The sequence below is a fragment of the Crotalus tigris genome, unplaced genomic scaffold, assembly GCF_016545835.1.
Source record: "Crotalus tigris isolate CLP2741 ecotype Arizona unplaced genomic scaffold, ASM1654583v1 scf7180000024338.4412243, whole genome shotgun sequence".
NCBI classification, from domain to species: domain Eukaryota; kingdom Metazoa; phylum Chordata; class Lepidosauria; order Squamata; family Viperidae; genus Crotalus; species Crotalus tigris.
The window spans coordinates 3,088,895-3,106,485 of NW_024100508.1; the positions used below are offsets into that span (position 1 = coordinate 3,088,895).

The 17,591-nt window shown below is 38.1% G+C and overlaps 1 protein-coding gene across 9 annotated transcripts in view; it reads right to left on the reverse strand.

The window, feature by feature from the left end:
- Positions 1–15,384: 15,384 nt before the first annotated feature.
- Positions 15,385–17,591, reverse strand: part of LOC120300114 (snake venom serine protease 2-like) — a 326,022-nt gene continuing 323,815 nt past the window's right edge. For 8 of the 9 annotated variants that reach the window (XM_039325694.1, XM_039325695.1, XM_039325698.1 and 5 more), the window contains 2 exons: positions 16,734–16,873; positions 15,385–16,391 (listed from right to left, as the gene is read on the reverse strand). In XM_039325694.1, coding sequence (XP_039181628.1) covers positions 16,218–16,391; positions 16,734–16,873 — 314 coding nt within the window. In that variant the 3' untranslated portion in view covers positions 15,385–16,217. The remainder of the gene's footprint in view (positions 16,392–16,733; positions 16,874–17,591) is intronic. The other variant, XM_039325696.1, reaches the window with a different exon arrangement.

Genomic DNA, 17,591 nt, shown 5'->3' on the forward strand with positions numbered 1-17,591 from the left:
AGTCATGGAACATTTTTATGCCAGCCACTATGGCCAAGGCTTCCCTATCTATCTGCGTGTAATTACGTTCAGCAGATGATAGGGTCCTAGAATAGTAGGCTACATGGACTTATGTCCCATCAGCTTTCAAGTGACTTAACAGAGCCCCAATCCCATAAGAGAATGCGTAACAGGCTATGCACACAAGCAGTTGCTCATTGAAATATGGTAGAACCGCATTTGAAGACAGCAAGGCCTTGACCTCTGCAAAGCTCCTTTCGTGGACTTTTGTTCACTGCCATGGAGCCTGTTTATCCAAGAGCTGGTATAATGGCTCAGCCACTGCAGCCTTGTGAGGGAGGAATGAATGGTAAAAGTTTAACAGTTCCAGAAAAGCCTGAAGTTCGCTTTTGGGGTTAGGACTTGGGGCCTGCTGAATTGCTTTGAGCTTGAATTCAGCAGGATGGATGCCTTCAGCATCAATATGGAACCCCAGAAACTCTGTGGAGGAGACTCCAATTTTACATTTGTCTTGCTTTAGCTTCAGTCCCGCTTGGCGGAAACGCAGCAAGATGGCCCTAAGCCTGTCAGCCAGATTTTCAGATGTTTCCCCAGTGATGAGGACATCATCGAAGTAAGGGCAAACACCTGGAATATTGTGGAATGTTCGCTCCATCACACTTTGGAAAATGCCAGGGGCTACGTTAACCCCAAACTGCACCCTTTTGACTTTAAATGCTCCCCGATGTGTTACAATTGTTTGGGCCTCTGCCGTTGTCTCATCAACTAGTAGTTGTTGATAGGCCTGAGCCAGGTCAAGTTTGGCAAAAATGCGGCCTCCTTTGAGGGAGGCCAGAATGTGGCTCACCACAGGCACCGGGTACGAGTGCTGCTGCAATGCTTTGTTAAGTGTACACTTATAGTCCGCACATATTTGGACTTCTCCATTAGGTTTCAGTGGCATTACTATGGGGGTTTCCCATGGACTACTGTCCACAGGTTCTAAGATGCCCTGCTTGAGCAGCTTGTCCAGCTCTACATTAATCTTATTCTTCAACGCGAAGGGTACCAAGCGGGGCTTAATCCTAATGGGGACGAAGGATGGATTTAGCCTTAAAGCAATGGGAGGTCCCTTGTATGATTCAAGTTCTGGACTGAACACATCAGCAAACTCTTTGCAAACTCCAGCAAGGCCTGTCATTTGCAAACTGTGAAGTCCAGTCACTTGAATCCCAAGGGCCTCGAACCACCCAAGTCCAATAAAACTTGTGCGGTCACCCCCAACCACAACTACATCTAGCAACCCTTCAAAGTTCCTACGCTGCACCTTGAGTGTGCCCTCCCTCTTCACGCTGACTTGGGAATTGTGGAAATCACTAAGAATTAAATTTGACGGCCTGAGTTTAACTCACGTGCTGCTTCTACAACAAATTTTCTGGAAAGTATCCTGAGAAATGATCAATAAAGCGGATCCTGTGTCCAACTCCATCAACAGGGGAACCTTCTGCAACTTTACATCAATGTGAAGCTTCTTCCTAAGTGGCCTATGGGCCCCGGTTTTAAAAATGCTTCTATGGGACGCGCAAAAGCCCACTCTGTGCTGGCTGGGAACCCTGGTGCCTTTCTGAAGCAATTCTTCTGAAGACTGGTCTTTCTGGTGACCCAAATAGACAGTGGTAATGTGGCCTTACCTGCCACATGCCTGGCAAATGGCGGAGTGGAAATGGCAATCGGAGCACTTGTGGCATCCTCCACATCCAAAACACTGAGGGAATGAGGTTGCCTTGTTTTTGCGCTCTTGAGGCCTTCTCTCCGCTGACTGCTGTAATCCGTCAACCTTCATCTCTGGATCCTGTTCGGATACCTCTCGAGCAACCTCTTGATGGATGGAGGCTGAAGTTGGAGGGTTCTTGGCGAGCCGCAAGGCCTTCACAGCTCCACTCACTGCTTCTTCGGCTGCAATTTCTCTCAAAGCATCTTGAAAAGAGATGTCTTCTTTGCAAAGGTCTTCTGTTGCAACTCATGACTTCTCAGTCCACAAACTAAATGATCCTGGAGTCTCTCTTCCAGGTCCTTGAATTTGCATGGTATAGCTGCTTGTCGTAATGCAGCAATAAAGTCCACAGCAGATTCACCAGGCCTCTGGTCCCTCTGCTTGAATGCGTGTCACCATGCAATCACCGAAAGCTTCGATTTAAAGTGTTCTCGCAGCATCCTCTTCAGCTCAGCATAAGTGATGGATTCAAGTGGTGCTGGCGTGACCAGATTCTCTGCAATATCGAAAGTCTCCTGCGCACAGACATACAGTAGCATAGCAGCTTTAAGACCGTCCTCCCGAACTTGGTTTACCCGAAAGTAGTTCTCTACCCGGGCCACGTAAGAACTCCAGCATTCCGGATGAGCTGTGTCAAATTCAGGCAGACAGCCTAATTTGGACTTGTCAATGCCTCATGCTGCAAGGTTTGAGAAGGGGTCCCTTTTTGGCGAGCTCTCCTCCAGCATTCTCGTACTCACGATCTTTGGACATCAAACTTCCCAGTGCTTCAGGCCTTCCGTGGTGAATCAGCCTATTTTCTTTTTCTTGTTTCCCTTGTAGCGCATCCCACCTTTGTCGCCAATGTTCTGTTTCGATCGCAAAGGTATTGAGACGAAGCAGGAGTAACAACAGTCTTCTCTTTTATTCAATCTCCAAAAGAACCAAAACAAAATGGCACGGATTCCTTTTATACCCCTTTACAGGGACAGTATCAGCCAATCAATGCAACATATTCTCCCTCTGCGCGCATGCGCGCAAGGCGGGAGACAGCCTGTCTGGTCCCAGACAACCACGTGAACTGCCTGGGGCTTTCTGCAGCTTCCTGCACCTGCTGAGTCACTCAGCAGACCCTGGACATAACAGCTAGGGTACATCAGATTCAGGCATCAAGGTCCTTTCCCCTCCTTGCTTTTGCCTTGATTTTGCTAAAACAGTTTGAATTTCTAATAGCAGAATTCAAACAAAAGCTGGGGTAGCCTTGAAATGGAATGGGGCAGTAACTATGGTTTGGTGAATGGTGAGAAGCCACTGTTTTACCATGTCAGTCACAAGTGAAGCCCTCATACAATTGTTTTCTTTGGGTATCAGATAGTTTGAGAACACAGCATCTGTTTTGTATCTGAGCATAGGCTGCTGTTGAACCTAGCTAATGTGTATAAATCTTCAGTACTTAATACTAAAGTAAGGGGCACAGTGTATCACATGTGGCATGTCATTTTTGTTATTGTTTTCCTCTCTGCAGGCAAGATACCTTTGTTCCTTTAATCATTTTAGGAAAGGTGCTCTTCTGTTATATAAAGTGTCATGAAGTCTCAATTAAAGGGACACAACTAGCAATTTAATGAAAACTTATGCTTCCCATTATTCAATTGAAATATTTTAGGAGCTTTTTAGATACTATCACTTTGGTAGATGCAAGTTTCTTTCCAGCTGCATCTAGATTGAACAAATAAATAAGCAAGATGTTTATTTAGTCATCTGTTCAAGGTTCAGATGTTTAATTATTTATTAATCTGATTATCATACCAACCACACCCACTTTTATTATTTTGAGCCAAAGCCAGCAAGCAGAACTGCAGAATAAAGTATCTGCTTCCAATTTCTTGACATGTGAGCATTTTGAGGCTTTATGTCATATATATCATTTCTGTTCAGTAGGCTAGAATATATATCTAGAACTGATTTGCTAAAATCTAGCTTGTCTGCTGTAAAGTTTAAGGATGAAACCATGTCTCTGGTCTGTTATCAGAAGGTTTTTTAAAACGGAGAGGCATATTAATGTATTAGATTAAAATAGCTGTTGGTCACTGGGAAGGATGCCAAGGCTTTTTTCTATTTAGCAGGAAGGAGTTCCAGACATATTTCTATAGCTAATGTGAGAAGAAGATTTAATTTGTTTCACTGATTGCAGCTAGGAGAATCAGACTGTATCAGGAGTCCTTGACAGGCAACTCAGTTGTTAAACTAAACTGTTACTAAGTCCAATCACAAACGTCCTAGTGTTTTTACTTATCTTCCCTTTGCTTTATAGCAGGGTCTTCAAACTTGGCACTTTTTTGACTTGTGGACTTCAACTCCCAGAATTCCTCAGCCAGGCACATTCTGGGAGTTGAAGTCCACAAGTCATAAAAACAGTGCTTTTTTTGTAAAAAAAAAAATGTGCCGGAACTCACACACGTTATACAATCCGCCTTGCCTACCCTATAAGGTTCCATCCAAAAAAGGTGTCGGAACTCCATTCTGGGCATTCTATGACAAAAAAAGCTCTGCATAAAAGGACCATGTTTGAAGATCCCTGCTTTGTAGTGTCCAAAGAATACTATCCTAAACATCTGGGTGAGGACAAAGGGTGGGAAAGGTTTCCAAAACCTGACTCACAAGGAAGCCAAGTAAAAGGGCAGCTCTTACAGCCCCTTCCCCCATACGAATTAATGTTGGTTTTTACATTCATTATAGAGGAAGGGATTACAAGAGAGTAAGAAGGCATACAATAGGGAGTAGACAATGATTTGTGAGCAGGGTTCTACTTAGAATAAAATATCTAGGGCAATCCTGTATTAAATTCTTTGGGGAATAAAATTGCCATGGGGAAACCTGATCTTTTTCCTAAGGAAATGTCTTCTAATAGTTGACATTTTGAAGCATCAGGATATATCAATTTCCTGATTTCATATCTATTTTCAGAAAATGTCTGAATCCATTAGAAGCAAGATAGAGAACTACAAAACAGCTCCATGTGATAGTAGGTTCCCCAAAGAAAATCAAACATAGTGCTGCTGGCAGAACTACCTTGGTTAGTATAATTGATGCATGTGAATGTTGGCGTCTCTGCATTATGGATCAGAAAGATTGTATTCAAAATATTTCTTGTCCCTCTCTTTCAGGACATAATCGAGAAGCTTAATTGTATGGGAGAGTTATAGTTCTATAGGGATAACTCTTATTGAGAAACAGTGATCAAAGGAAGACTAATGTGTGTACTTGTGAGTCCTTTGAAGCAATTCAGAAGAAACGCCTTGCCCCCCCCCCAATAATAATAATACACCACTTAACTCGGATTGAACTGATGTATCTGAGCCGGTTTTTGCATAGCCTCTTTTGTGGATAACATCTCTCCTCAACTCTCCAAAATTTGCTTAGGTGAATCCATTTTTCCTTACCTATCCACTAGCAGTGAGTAGTAGAGAATTAAAGCATTTTACTTTTTTTTTTTTTTCCAGAGCACTGTCTTGTGTTTTGGAGAGGTTGATCTCCTCAGCACTCCTTTTTTTGTTTTTTTTAGGAGACTTGACTTAGGTCATAGCTGAAATCTCTCTCTCTTTTTTTAATTAAAAGTTTTAAAGATTTTATACAATATATATCCCAAATCCCTCCCCCCTCCCTCCCACTTCCCAGAGCTGATTACTGGGTTACAAATAAACAATCATAATCTAACTAACATTGCCCAACTATACTAACAATCAAATCCATAACATACTTTAACTCCATTTCAAGATAAATATTAACAAATTAAAAACTAAAATAATAATATAATTAAACCATAATACTAAAAAATAATATAAATTCAACCATATTAAACTATTAATAATAATCTAAAATTTACTCATAAGCTAGATAATACTTTTTAGTCTCATATTTATTCTGAATATAATCTATCCATCTTCTCTAAACCGAAATATATCTTTTTTGTGTATTCTGGACCATATAGCTCCATGGACCGTATAGCTCTATGTAACCCTAACTAGAGAGCATGTATCAGTATGTTAGAATATCTGGCAGTTATTGGGTTAAATGCTAGGTATGTTGATGGGTCAGTGGGAGGAGTCTCAAAGGGTCATTGGGAGACTTCCTGGACACAAGCCAGAGGGGAATCCTTTGTTTGCCAACATGTGACGCTTAGCAGGGAGAGAAGAGGGGAAAATCCAATATCAATTTACCTGTGGAATAATCCCGATGTCGCAAAATATGTTTCTGGACGCATCTATACATAACAGTAAGTTATTGTTTAGGATTCCTAGAAATAAAAGCGACACTTTCTGTTTATTCTTCTGAGTTATCTATCTATTTGGATTGGACAGAAAGCAGTCTGTTCAGTTTAGAACAGAATATTGTGAATAGTCCTTTAAATAAGCGGAGATTTTTGCCATTTCTGCTAAATTAGACACCATGATTATCCATTCTTCCATAGTAGGCAAAGAATCTTTCTTCCAATACTGCCCCACCAATAATCTTGAAGCTGTTATAAGATTCAACATCAAAGTAATTTCTTCAACATCAAAATCTACAATAACTCCTAACAAAAATAATTGTGGCGTAAACTTTATCTTTCTCTTAAAAATCTTTTGAATGTTCCACCAAATCTTAATCCAAAAAGCTTTTATATTTCTACAAGTCCACCAAATATGAAAATAAGTTGCATCTAAGCTTCCACACCTCCAACATTTGGGCTGTAAATTAAGATACATACAGGACAGCTTTTGAGGATCCAAATGCCACCTATAAAACATTTTATAAAAATTTTCTCTCAAATTTTGAGCTTGAGTAAATTTTACATTTCTAATCCAAATTGTCTCCCATGTGTCCAATAGAATCGGATCTTGAATATTTTAAGCCCATTTTACCATACAATCTTTAACTAACTCCATTTCAGAATCCAATTCTATTAAAACATTATAAATTCTCTTTATATGGGCTCGAATTTGAACTTTAATCTGTTTTACCAAATTCATGTCCCCTAAAGTAATACCAACCTTTTGATCTAAACTCCACCTGACTAACAATTGATTATACTGAAACCAAGAGTGTATAATATTTTCTTGCTTCAACTCAGCTAAAGATTTTAATTGCCAATCCTTCCCTACCAAACTAAGTAATTCCTTATAAGAAATCCTATCCAGATTCACACCCCTAGATACCATCTCTATCGCGTGTCCAGGAATCCCCCATATTGGAATTTTATAGTTTAACCTATAATAATACTTCTTCCAGACACATAGTAAAGCATTTCTTAAAATATAAGATTTAAAAACCTGATCTACTTTTTTATTATAAATTAAATACGCATGCCATCCATATAATAAATCCCATCCCTCAAGAAGAAGTATATTTTTATTTGTTAAGTTAAGCCGTTCACTAATCAATGTTAAAGCCACCGCATCATAATACAATTTTAAATTAGGTGCCTTAAGTCCTCCTCTTTCCCGTACATCTTGTATAATCTTAAACTTAACTCTTGGTTTTTTCCCTGCCCAAATAAACTTGTTAATACCCTTCTGCCATTCCTCCAAGTTAGCATCTTTTTTCAAAATAGGTATCATTTGAAACAAAAAAAGAAACTTTGGGAGAACATTCATTTTAACTGCTGAGATTCTCCCCAGCAAAGATAACTGTAGTTTTTTCCAATCATTTAAATCCTTTTGCACTTTTCCCCATAATGTCTCATAATTATTTTTGTACAATTTAACATTAGAAGCTATAATATGTACTCCCAAATATTTAACTCTTTTCATTATTTCAAAACCTGGTAATTTAGCTAACATATCCTTTTCCTTCATAGACATATTTTTGGTAGTATTTTAGTCTTATTGTTATTTACCTTAAAACCAGAGACTTTCCCATACTGAGTTATGATTTCCACCAAATCCCTTACCGAATCTGTCGGTTGAGATAATGTCACAACCAAATCATCAGCAAAAGCTCTCAGCCTATAATCATTCTTATTTATTTTTATTCCCTTTATTGTTGGTGATTCACGGATTTTAATAAGTAAAATCTCCATTGTTAAAACAAATAACAATGGGGATAATGGACATCCCTGTCTTGTATCCTTTTCAATTTTAAATGCTTCTGTTGTTGTTGTTGTTAATTGCGAAGTCGTGTCCGACCCATCGCGACCCCATGAACAATGTTCCTCCAGGTCTTCCTGTCCTCTACCATCTTCTGGAGTCCATTTAAGTTCACACCTACTGCTTCAGTGACTCCATCCAGCCATCTCATTCTCTGTCGTCCCCTTCTTCTATTGCCCTCAATCTTTCCCAGCATTAGGCCCTTCTCCAGTGAGTCCTTCCTCCTCATTAGGTGGCCAAAGTATTTGAGTTTCAACTTCAGGATCTGGCCTTCTAAAGAGCAGTCGGGGTTGATCTCTTCTAGGACTGACCGGTTTGAACGCCTTGCAATCCAAGGGACTCGCAGGAGTCTTCTCCAGCACCATAGTTCAAAGGCCTCAATTCTTTGGCGTTCAGCCTTTCTTATGGTCCAACTTTCACAGCCATACATTGCAACTGGGAAAACCATGGCCTGGACTATACGCACTTTTGTTGGCAGGGTGATGTCTCTGCTTTTTAGTATGCTGTCTAGATTGGCCATAGCTTTCCTCCCCAGGAGCAAGCGTCTTTTAATTTCTTGGCTGCAGTCCCCATCTGAGGTGATCTTGGAGCCCAGAAAAATAAAATCTGTCACTACCTCCATTTCTTCCCCATCTATTTGCCAGGAATTGAGAGGGCCGGATGCCATGATTTGGTTTTCTTAATGTTGAGTTTCAAGCCAACTTTTGCACTCTCCTTCTTCACCCGCATCAAGAGGCTCTTTAGTTCCTCTTCACTTTATGCCATTAGAGTGGTATCATCTGCATATCTTAGGTTGTTGATATTTCTCCCGGCAATCTTAATTCCAACTTTTGATTCATCTAGCCCTGCCTTTCTCATGATGTGCTCTGCATATAAGTTAAATAGGCAGGGCGACAATATACAGCCTTGCCGGACTCCTTTTCCAATTTTGAACCAATCAGTGGTTCCATGTCCAGTTCTCACTGTTGCTTCTTGACCCGCATATAGGTTTCTCAAGAGACAAATGAGATGGTCTGGTACTCCCATCTCTTTAAGAACTTGCCACAATTTGTGGTGATCCACACAATCAAAGGCTTTTGCATAGTCAATGAAGCAGAAGTAGATGTTTTTCTGGAACTCCCTAGCTTTCTCCATGATCCAGCGTATGTTGGCAATTTGATCTCTAGTTCCTCTGCCTCTTCAAAATCCTGCCTGTACTTCTGGTAGTTCTCGATCCACATATTGCTGGAGTCTAGCTTGTAGGATTTTAAGCATAACTTTACTAGCATGTGAAATGAATGCAATGGTGTGATAGTTTGAACATTCTTTGACATTGCCTTTCTTTGGAATTGGAATGTAAACTGACCTTTTCCAATCCTGTGGCCACTGTTGAGTTTTCCAAATTTGCTGGCAAATTGAGTGTAGCACTTTTACTGCATTGTCTTTTAAGATTTTGAATAGCTCAGCTGGAATACTGTCACCTCCACTAGCTTTGTTGTTGCTCAGATTTTCTAAGGCCCATTTCACTTCACATTCTAGGATGTCTGGTTCGAGGTCAATGACCATTTCATTGTGGTTATCTGGGATGTTAAGCTCATTCTTGTATAGTTCTTCTGTGTAGTTTTGCCATCTCTTCTTAATCTCTTCTGCCTCTGTTAGGTCCCTGCCATTTTGGTCCTTTATCATGCCCATCTTTGCATGAAACTTTCCCTTCATATCTCCAATTTTCTTGAAGAGATCTCTGGTCCTCCCTATTCTGTTGTTTTCTTCTATTTCTTTGCACTGTTCATTTAAGAAGGCATTCTTATCTCTTCTAGCTATTCTCTGGAATTCTGCATTCAATTGGGTGTATCTTTCTTCTTTCTCCTTTGCCTTTCGCTTCCCTTCTTTCCTCAGCTATTTGCAAAGCTTCCTCAGACAGCCATTTTGCTTTCTTGCATTTCTTTTTCTTTAGGATGGTTTTAGTTGCTACCTCTTGTACAATGTTGCGAACTTCCATCCATAGATCTGTCTATCAGATCTAATTCCTTAAATCTATTTGTCACCTCTACTGTATATTCATCAGGAATATGATTTAGTTCATACCTGAGTGGCCTAGTGCTTTTCTGTTAATCCCCCATTAATTATAATTTGTGCCGATTGTTGTTGATATATAGCCTTAAGAGCATATAAAAATTTATCACCAAATAAGTTTCTCTACAACTCTCAATAAAAATTGCCAATTTAACTGATCAAAAGCTTTCTCAGCATCCAAAAATATCAAAGCAGCAGGGATTTGATTGTTCTTATCCAGATATTCAATTAGGTTAACAATTTGTCTTACATTATATTTCATGTATCTTCCAATTATAAATCCAGATTGATCACTATGGATCAATTGCTTCAAAACATGCATTAATCTATTTGCCAATATTTTCAAAAAAATCTTATAATCTTTATTCAAAAGAGATATAGGTCTATAATTCTTAGGCTGGGTAAGATCTTGATCCTCCTTTGGGATCAACGATATAAAAGCCCTTTTCCAAGACGGAGGTACCTCTTCTCCCAGCAAAATACTATTAAAAAGTTCCTTTAAAGGTTCTATCATTTCTTCAAATAACATTTTATAATAGATTGCTGTTAATCCGTCTGTACCAGGGGCCTTACCAACCTTTAACTGTTTAATCACCCAAATAATTTCCTCAGAAGTAATTAAACAATTCATCTCATCTCGTTGATCATTTGTAAGTCTAGGAAAATGTGCTGCCTGTAAATACTTTTCTATATCTGAAACGTGTATGCTTTCGCTAGAGTATAACTTTGAATAAAAATCTAAAAAACTCCTTTTAATCAAATTTTGTTGATAAACCTCTTTACCTTTATAATCTATTTTCTCTATAATCCATGACTTCTGTTTCTTCCGTAATTGATAGCTGAAATCTCTTGAGCATCATTTGACTGCTGCTCCAGAACCTTTCAGTTGGAGAAGCATCTCAATGTAGAAGATGGTTATGTAATGTTGGGTTCCTGCCTAATGCTTATCACTTTCCCCTTGTCAATTTGTCTGCTGTGGGTATAGAGTTGCCATTGCTAGCAAAACTTCCACATTGCAAAGCCCACATTGCTGTGCATATTTTCCTGGACTGTTTCAGGTCTGCTTTGATTAGATCCTATGGGAAGTCCCCTCGGAGATTTGCCGTGAGACTGGGCAGACTCATCCAAGAAACCAGTGCTGGCATTTTTAGCAGCAGCCACACGATGAAATATCCATCTAGGAATCTCTTCTTAGAGATTCCAAAAAAGATTGGTTCTTTGCTAGAAAAAAAGTAATGTTCTAATTGGCACACCAACCTCTCTCTCTTGAGGTTTGTGTAATGTTGTTGTCAATGGCTTAGCCTTAGAATTTAAAGCAGCCATTCTGATGTACAAATCAGAACTCACCTGATGGGCCAGCTGTGGATTGCATGTCACACACCCTTTGAACACATCAGACTGTTTTCTCTTTAGCAGCAGATTGGAGGATATTGGTAGAAAACAAATTTGTAGCTAGCTTTCCCTCCCTTTTCCTCTGATCTCATAAATATTGCACCAGAACACCTGTTGGTAGGGAACTCTGTTTTTGAACCTCTTTGGAGTCCTAACACAGTGTTATTCTTGCCTTGTAAAAATGATCATATTTTTAGCCATGCTTTTCTTTGCATAAACAAACAGGGGTATTTTTGGATGGTTGCAAGGAAGAAAGAGACTTTCTTATACATTGACTGAAAATATCATCTATTCATATTCTTAAGAGTTTCTTTTCCATTTTTTTATATCAGACTTACTACATTCAAAGAATGTAGTTTCTTTAACCATATTCAAACAAATGTTTCTTTTTTAAGTATTCTCTCTGGTAAGTCCCATCATCTATTTTTTTTTATTCCCACTTTGGCCTTTTTCCTTTGCTCGATGTCTTTCTTAATCAATGTATTTTGCTGAGTCAGAAGGTTTTTCCATCTGTTCATAAATGTTAGTGTAGATATAAAAAGTAAATCAGATGAAGTGTCTTTGTACAGGGCTTCTGCCTTTCCATGTTTGTTGAAAATCTTTTTCTTTTTCTTTCCACTACTCTTATCATCCCCAATGTTTTTGACATCTCTATAGTCCATTTTATCCAATCTGTTTTCTTGTCCTCCGATTTATTTTGCAGTCTTTATTTATTTATTTATAAAAAAGTTTTTTTATTAATAAAACAGTTAAAACAAAAAAGGACATAACATGTCGTTCCAGTATATACCATCCTAACAATTTGTTCCTTGTCATACATATAATTCCTAATCTCTATATATACATATTTTCCTATATAATGCAGTCAAATTGTTTCTCTATATACTAGCATACAGTTTTATATACCACCATCTTAACACTAACTTAAAGGCCGAACAGTTCTTCTTGACTCGTACCAGCAATAAAATTTGTCCCAGATTTCAAAATAGTCCATTTCTGTCTTGTCCTTTAATTCCATAGTAAGCCTATCCATATCAGCATACAATAAGATTTTATGTAGAATCTCTTCTTCTGTTGGAATTTCTTTGTTTCTCCAGTTTTGTGTTTAGGCTAATCTGGCAGCCGTGAAAATATGTAACATTAAATAAAGTACCCCTTTATCATATTTCTGCATGGTAATACCTAGTAAGAGGAGTTCTGGTTTTAGCTCTACCTCTGTCATTAGTATTTCTTCTAGCCATTTTTAAACCTTGTTTCAAAAGTCACGGGCTTTTGGGCACTCCCACCACATATGATAATATGTCCCTTTTGCCAAATTACATTTCCAGCAAATAGGGGAGATGTTTGGGCCTATTTTAGCTAGTCTTGCGGGTGGGAAGTGCCATCTATAAAACATTCTGTAAAGGTTTTCTTTGTAGGATGTGGCCAGGGTGAGCTTCCTATTTCGTGCCCATAGTTCTTGCCAGATATGCAGATCAAAGTTGAGATCAAAGTCTCTGCTTCACGTTAACATGGTTTCTTTTGCCTGTTCTTCATACATTGCCTGATCTAACAAATAATGATATAACTTTTTAATCATTTTATCCTCAGTACCTAATAGTATTTTATCCAACCCTATCAATTCTATTTTTATGCCTAATTCTTTTTTGTCTTTCCAACATCTCACCTGTAATTGAAGATATGCCCACTATTCTAATTCTATCCCTTCATCTTGAAGAGTTTTCCTGGATTTCAATTCCCCTTTCTCATCTAGTACGTTTTTATATGTTATAATCTTCCCTAATTGAATAAACTTTGGATGTACATATATTTCTAATGGTGAGATCCAGCCAGGGACTTGAGTATAGTTTGGTTGCCAGGTTTTGACCCATACATCAATTAAAGCCTGTCTAATATAGTACCTGTGAAAATATTTATATGACCTATATTTCTTGTCCTATAGGGTAGCATGCCATCCTCTTTGTAGATCATGACCTTCCAAACATAGTAATCTCCTGTTCTTCAAAAGTATCAAATCCCGCACCCATAGTAAAACTATGGCCTGATAGTATTTTTCCATGTCAGGGAGGCCAGGTCCTCCCCTCTCTTTCGAATCCTGCAATAATTTTAATTTGATCCTCGCTTTTTTTCCTTGCCAAATAAATTTGAGAATAATTTTGTTAAGGTTTTGAAAAAAATTCTTATCCAATTTCATGGGTATACATTGAAACAGAAATAAGATTTTCGGTAACACATTCATTTTAATTACAGCTATTCTGCCCATGAAGGAGAGCTGTAAGTTGGTCCATGTATCTAAATCAGCTTTAATGTGTTCAATTAGTTTATCATAATTGTCTCTCTTAAGTATAACACATCTAGCGGTTAGTTGTATCTCTAAATATCTTATTTTATTCATAATTTGAATATCCATTCTATCAGCGAATTCATTTTTCTGTATTTTAATCATGTTTTTGATGAGCATTTTAGTTTTTTTATTTAGCTTCAGACCTGCTATTTCCCCATATTTACTCAACACTTCCATCAATCTTATCCCTGATTGCAATGGCTCTTCAATTATAAAAACTAAATCATCTGCAAAAGCTTGCATTTTAAACGTTTCTTTCTTGATCTCTAAACCTTTGATCTGTCTATCTTTTCGAATTACTCTGATCAATACCTCTAGGGATAATATAAACAACAATGGCGATAATGGACAACCTTGCCTTGTACCTTTTTGAATTGGAAAGCTATCAGTTGTTTCTCCATTAATTATTACTTTCGCTGCCTGATTAAAATAGACTGATTTAAACATATTTATAAAATTTTCCCTGAAATCCATATATGACAATTGATTAAACATAAAATCCCATTTCACATTATCGAAAGCTTTTTGTGCATCAAGAAAGATTAAACTCATTTGCTTTTCATTGTGCACCTCATAATATTCTAGTATATCCAAAACAATCCTAACATTATTTCTTATGTATCTTTTTGATAAAAAGCCATTTTGATCAGAGTGTATAAAATCTGCTAGAAATCTTTCAAGTCTTTATGCCATAAAGATTTTATAGTCTGAGTTTAATAATGAAATGCATCTATAGTTTTTAATATCCTCCAGGTCTGCGTTTTCCTTAGAAATCAGAGTAAGGAGAGCTTCTTCCAATGAAACCGGTATTTTAGCTTTGGTTAAAACCTCATTAAATAGTTCCAACATTATTGGGCTTAAAAGTTCTTCTATGATTTTATACACTTCTACAGGTAGACCATCTGGCCTAGGTGCTTTATTATTTTTTTGTTTCTTAATTGCTTCTGAAAGTTCCAAAGGTGTTATCTCTTTGTTCAACAAAGTTTTAAATTCTTTTGGAAATTTCGGTAGGTCAGCTATTTGCAAATTCTGATTTATTTTGCAGTCTTAAGGGATGAGTTGTTTTTTCAAATTCTTGTGATTTTTTTTCCCACTGGGATTAAATCATGGTTTCCTTGTTTGGTTAAGTTCCATCTTTAAGACTCTATTCTCAATTTTGTATCTATTTATCTGTTTTATCTGCTCCTTCTCTGTTGTTGTTTTCTGGGATTTTTTTGTTGTAGTGTTAACTTGGAAATAGATTGATTTATATTTTCAAAATTATTTCAGATTTCTTTGTGGTTTAAAATCATTGTTGTTTGAATTAGTTGCAGTATACTATATACATACATACATACATACATACATACATACATACATACATAATCCTGTGGAGTATTTATGTTTTCTTGATATGTTTTTTCTACATGTCTCTGATCCATGATGGCCAAGAATTTGAGTTTTCTCTTTTTTTCTTTTCTCTGAAAATAGCTTTAGAGTCCTGATTAAATAGATTTTTGTAATCCAAATAGTTCAAAAAATATTTTTTTTCTGAAATGTATAATTCTCTTTGTCTACAGCCCAGATTATTGTCTCTTTTTTGTCACAGCTTTGAAGGTCACAAACACAAATTAGTTTTTCCCAGGTTTTGCCAAATCTTAAAGTCATAGCTGTCATAGTCTTCATCCACCACTAAGTGTCAGCATCTATTTGTTTTTCAATTTTCAAAATGAACAATTATTTATAGAATGAGAATCTTAACCATTCAACAATTTTACATTTATTCAGATTTGAGTTTTAAATTTCAGGTTTATATTGGTTTGACTTCCGTATATTTTCATCCTCCATAAAAAGATTAATTTGCCACTTCCATTATTATAAGGGTGGGGTGGAAATCCCCCTCCTTCCCTTTCAGGGATATTTTGCTTTTTGGGAATCTTTTCGAGGAAATTAAATATAGAATAGAAAAGAGAAGATCAAATTCCTCACTCAGTTTCAAGCATGCAAAATCGGAAGTCCAGGTCAGACCTTCTTCGGCTTTTAAGCCCAGTTGGTCAAATGCTGCCATTTAACAAGCAATTCCTTTGAAAAACCAAAGGATCAGAAAACAAGTGACGATTTATATGATTTTATTGCTGTGGACACTTGAGAATTTACATGAAAACATGATTCTCAAAAGATTCTATTTAGTGATTGGGAAGTGGGGGTTAATCAAGGATCCTTTTTAGGCAACAGTGGGACCCGGGTGTATGGATATATTTATGGGGTGACTGCATGACTCCATATGATTGTATTGTAAATGCCACAGAAGTACCAATATAAGAGAATATTCTAGTACTGATTATGTTACCTAGCTGGGTAATAAAACATCTGCAAGAAGAGAAGCTCAGAGAGCATGAAGGACCCCACTGTCCCAGAAGTGGACAGAAATGGAAAGATATTCAGAGGTTAAAATATTTGGAATGGACCATTTTAGAATCAGAAAATTTTGCACACCAATTTATATTCCAATGTAATTGGATATAGTTAGGGATATAGAAGAGATGTACTAATATGTTACATTTTCTCCTCCTAACTTTTTCAAAAGTTTTCACTGGGGGCAAGTCACAGTTGTATTTCCTGCAGTAATGCTTTGGATCCAGTCAATGTAATCAAAGACCTTGGTGTAGAAGCCAGGATTAAGACGTCGGCCACAAGGATGCGCCCCCCAAGATACAATGCCCTGGATTTCTCCATTACAGATGAGGGGTCCCCCAGAGTCACCCTGTTGAGAAAAATCAAACATGAAACATTACTACCATATCTATGAATGGGAAGTGGAGCAAACAATTCCCTCCCATCGTCCATTCACATATAGCCCCCAATGTTTCACTTCCATATTCCCCAATCCAGTATACATGTAGAAGAATTTAACTCCTTGAGTTTCCCCCACCAGAATCACCAGTATTGGGAGGTCTGGAAATCTAGACACTTAAAAGGCACTTGAGTTAGAAAAAGCCATAACTTTGTATGTTTCTACAAGATGCCTTCAAGGCTAGATCTCTGTCATAGCTTTGAAATTTGGCATCATTTCTTTAGGAGTCTGTGTTAAAATGAATCATCTTACCTGACATGAATCTTTGCCTCCTTCCAGAATACCTGCACACAATATTCTGGTTGTCACCGGCCACCATGGGTATGCTGCTCGACACACTGCATAATCGAGTATGTTAATGTTAGCACAACGAGGGACATTGGGATAAATTTCTGAAAAAAATAAAAAATAGGCAAAATTCTACCTTTCACAATTTACCATCTAGATACATAGAGCTATAATTTCCATTGTCTCCAACCAACAGAGCTAATCTCATTGCCTGGAATAGGAAGTATTGTCTTTCAAAGACATTCAAAGGGATTCCTAGGAAAAATAAATTTAGCTAAATGTTTGCACAGGATGTTTTTGTCAATATATTAATAGGTCTTAAATCAGCTGATGGGCTTATCAAGGCTTCTCAAATTTCTCCGGCACTCTAGGCAAAGATTGCCTTGTTGGAAAAGTGGGCTTTTGCTAGTTCAGTGGTTCTCAACCTTTTTATAATGCGACCCCCGGTCATAAGGACGTGCCGCGCATGCACGACACGCCACGTATGCACGACACGCATGCGTGGCACCACCCCATGTGCAGCGCGCATGCTCGGCACCGCCCCCATGTGCGGCGTGCATGCTCGGCACCACCCATGCGCAGAGCACATGCGCGGCACCGCCTCCTGAAGGGAAAAAATGGCGGATCGCGTTGTTTGGCGACCCCCATAAAATGGTCATTCGACCCCAAATGGGGTCGCGACCCATAGGTTGAGAACCGCTGTGCTAGTTCAAAAGTTATAGAACTGATCTCATATCCCCTGGCGATGACCTAGAATAGGGGTCTCCAAACTTGGCCACTTTAAGACTTGTAAACTTCCACTCCCAAAATTCCTCAGCCAGC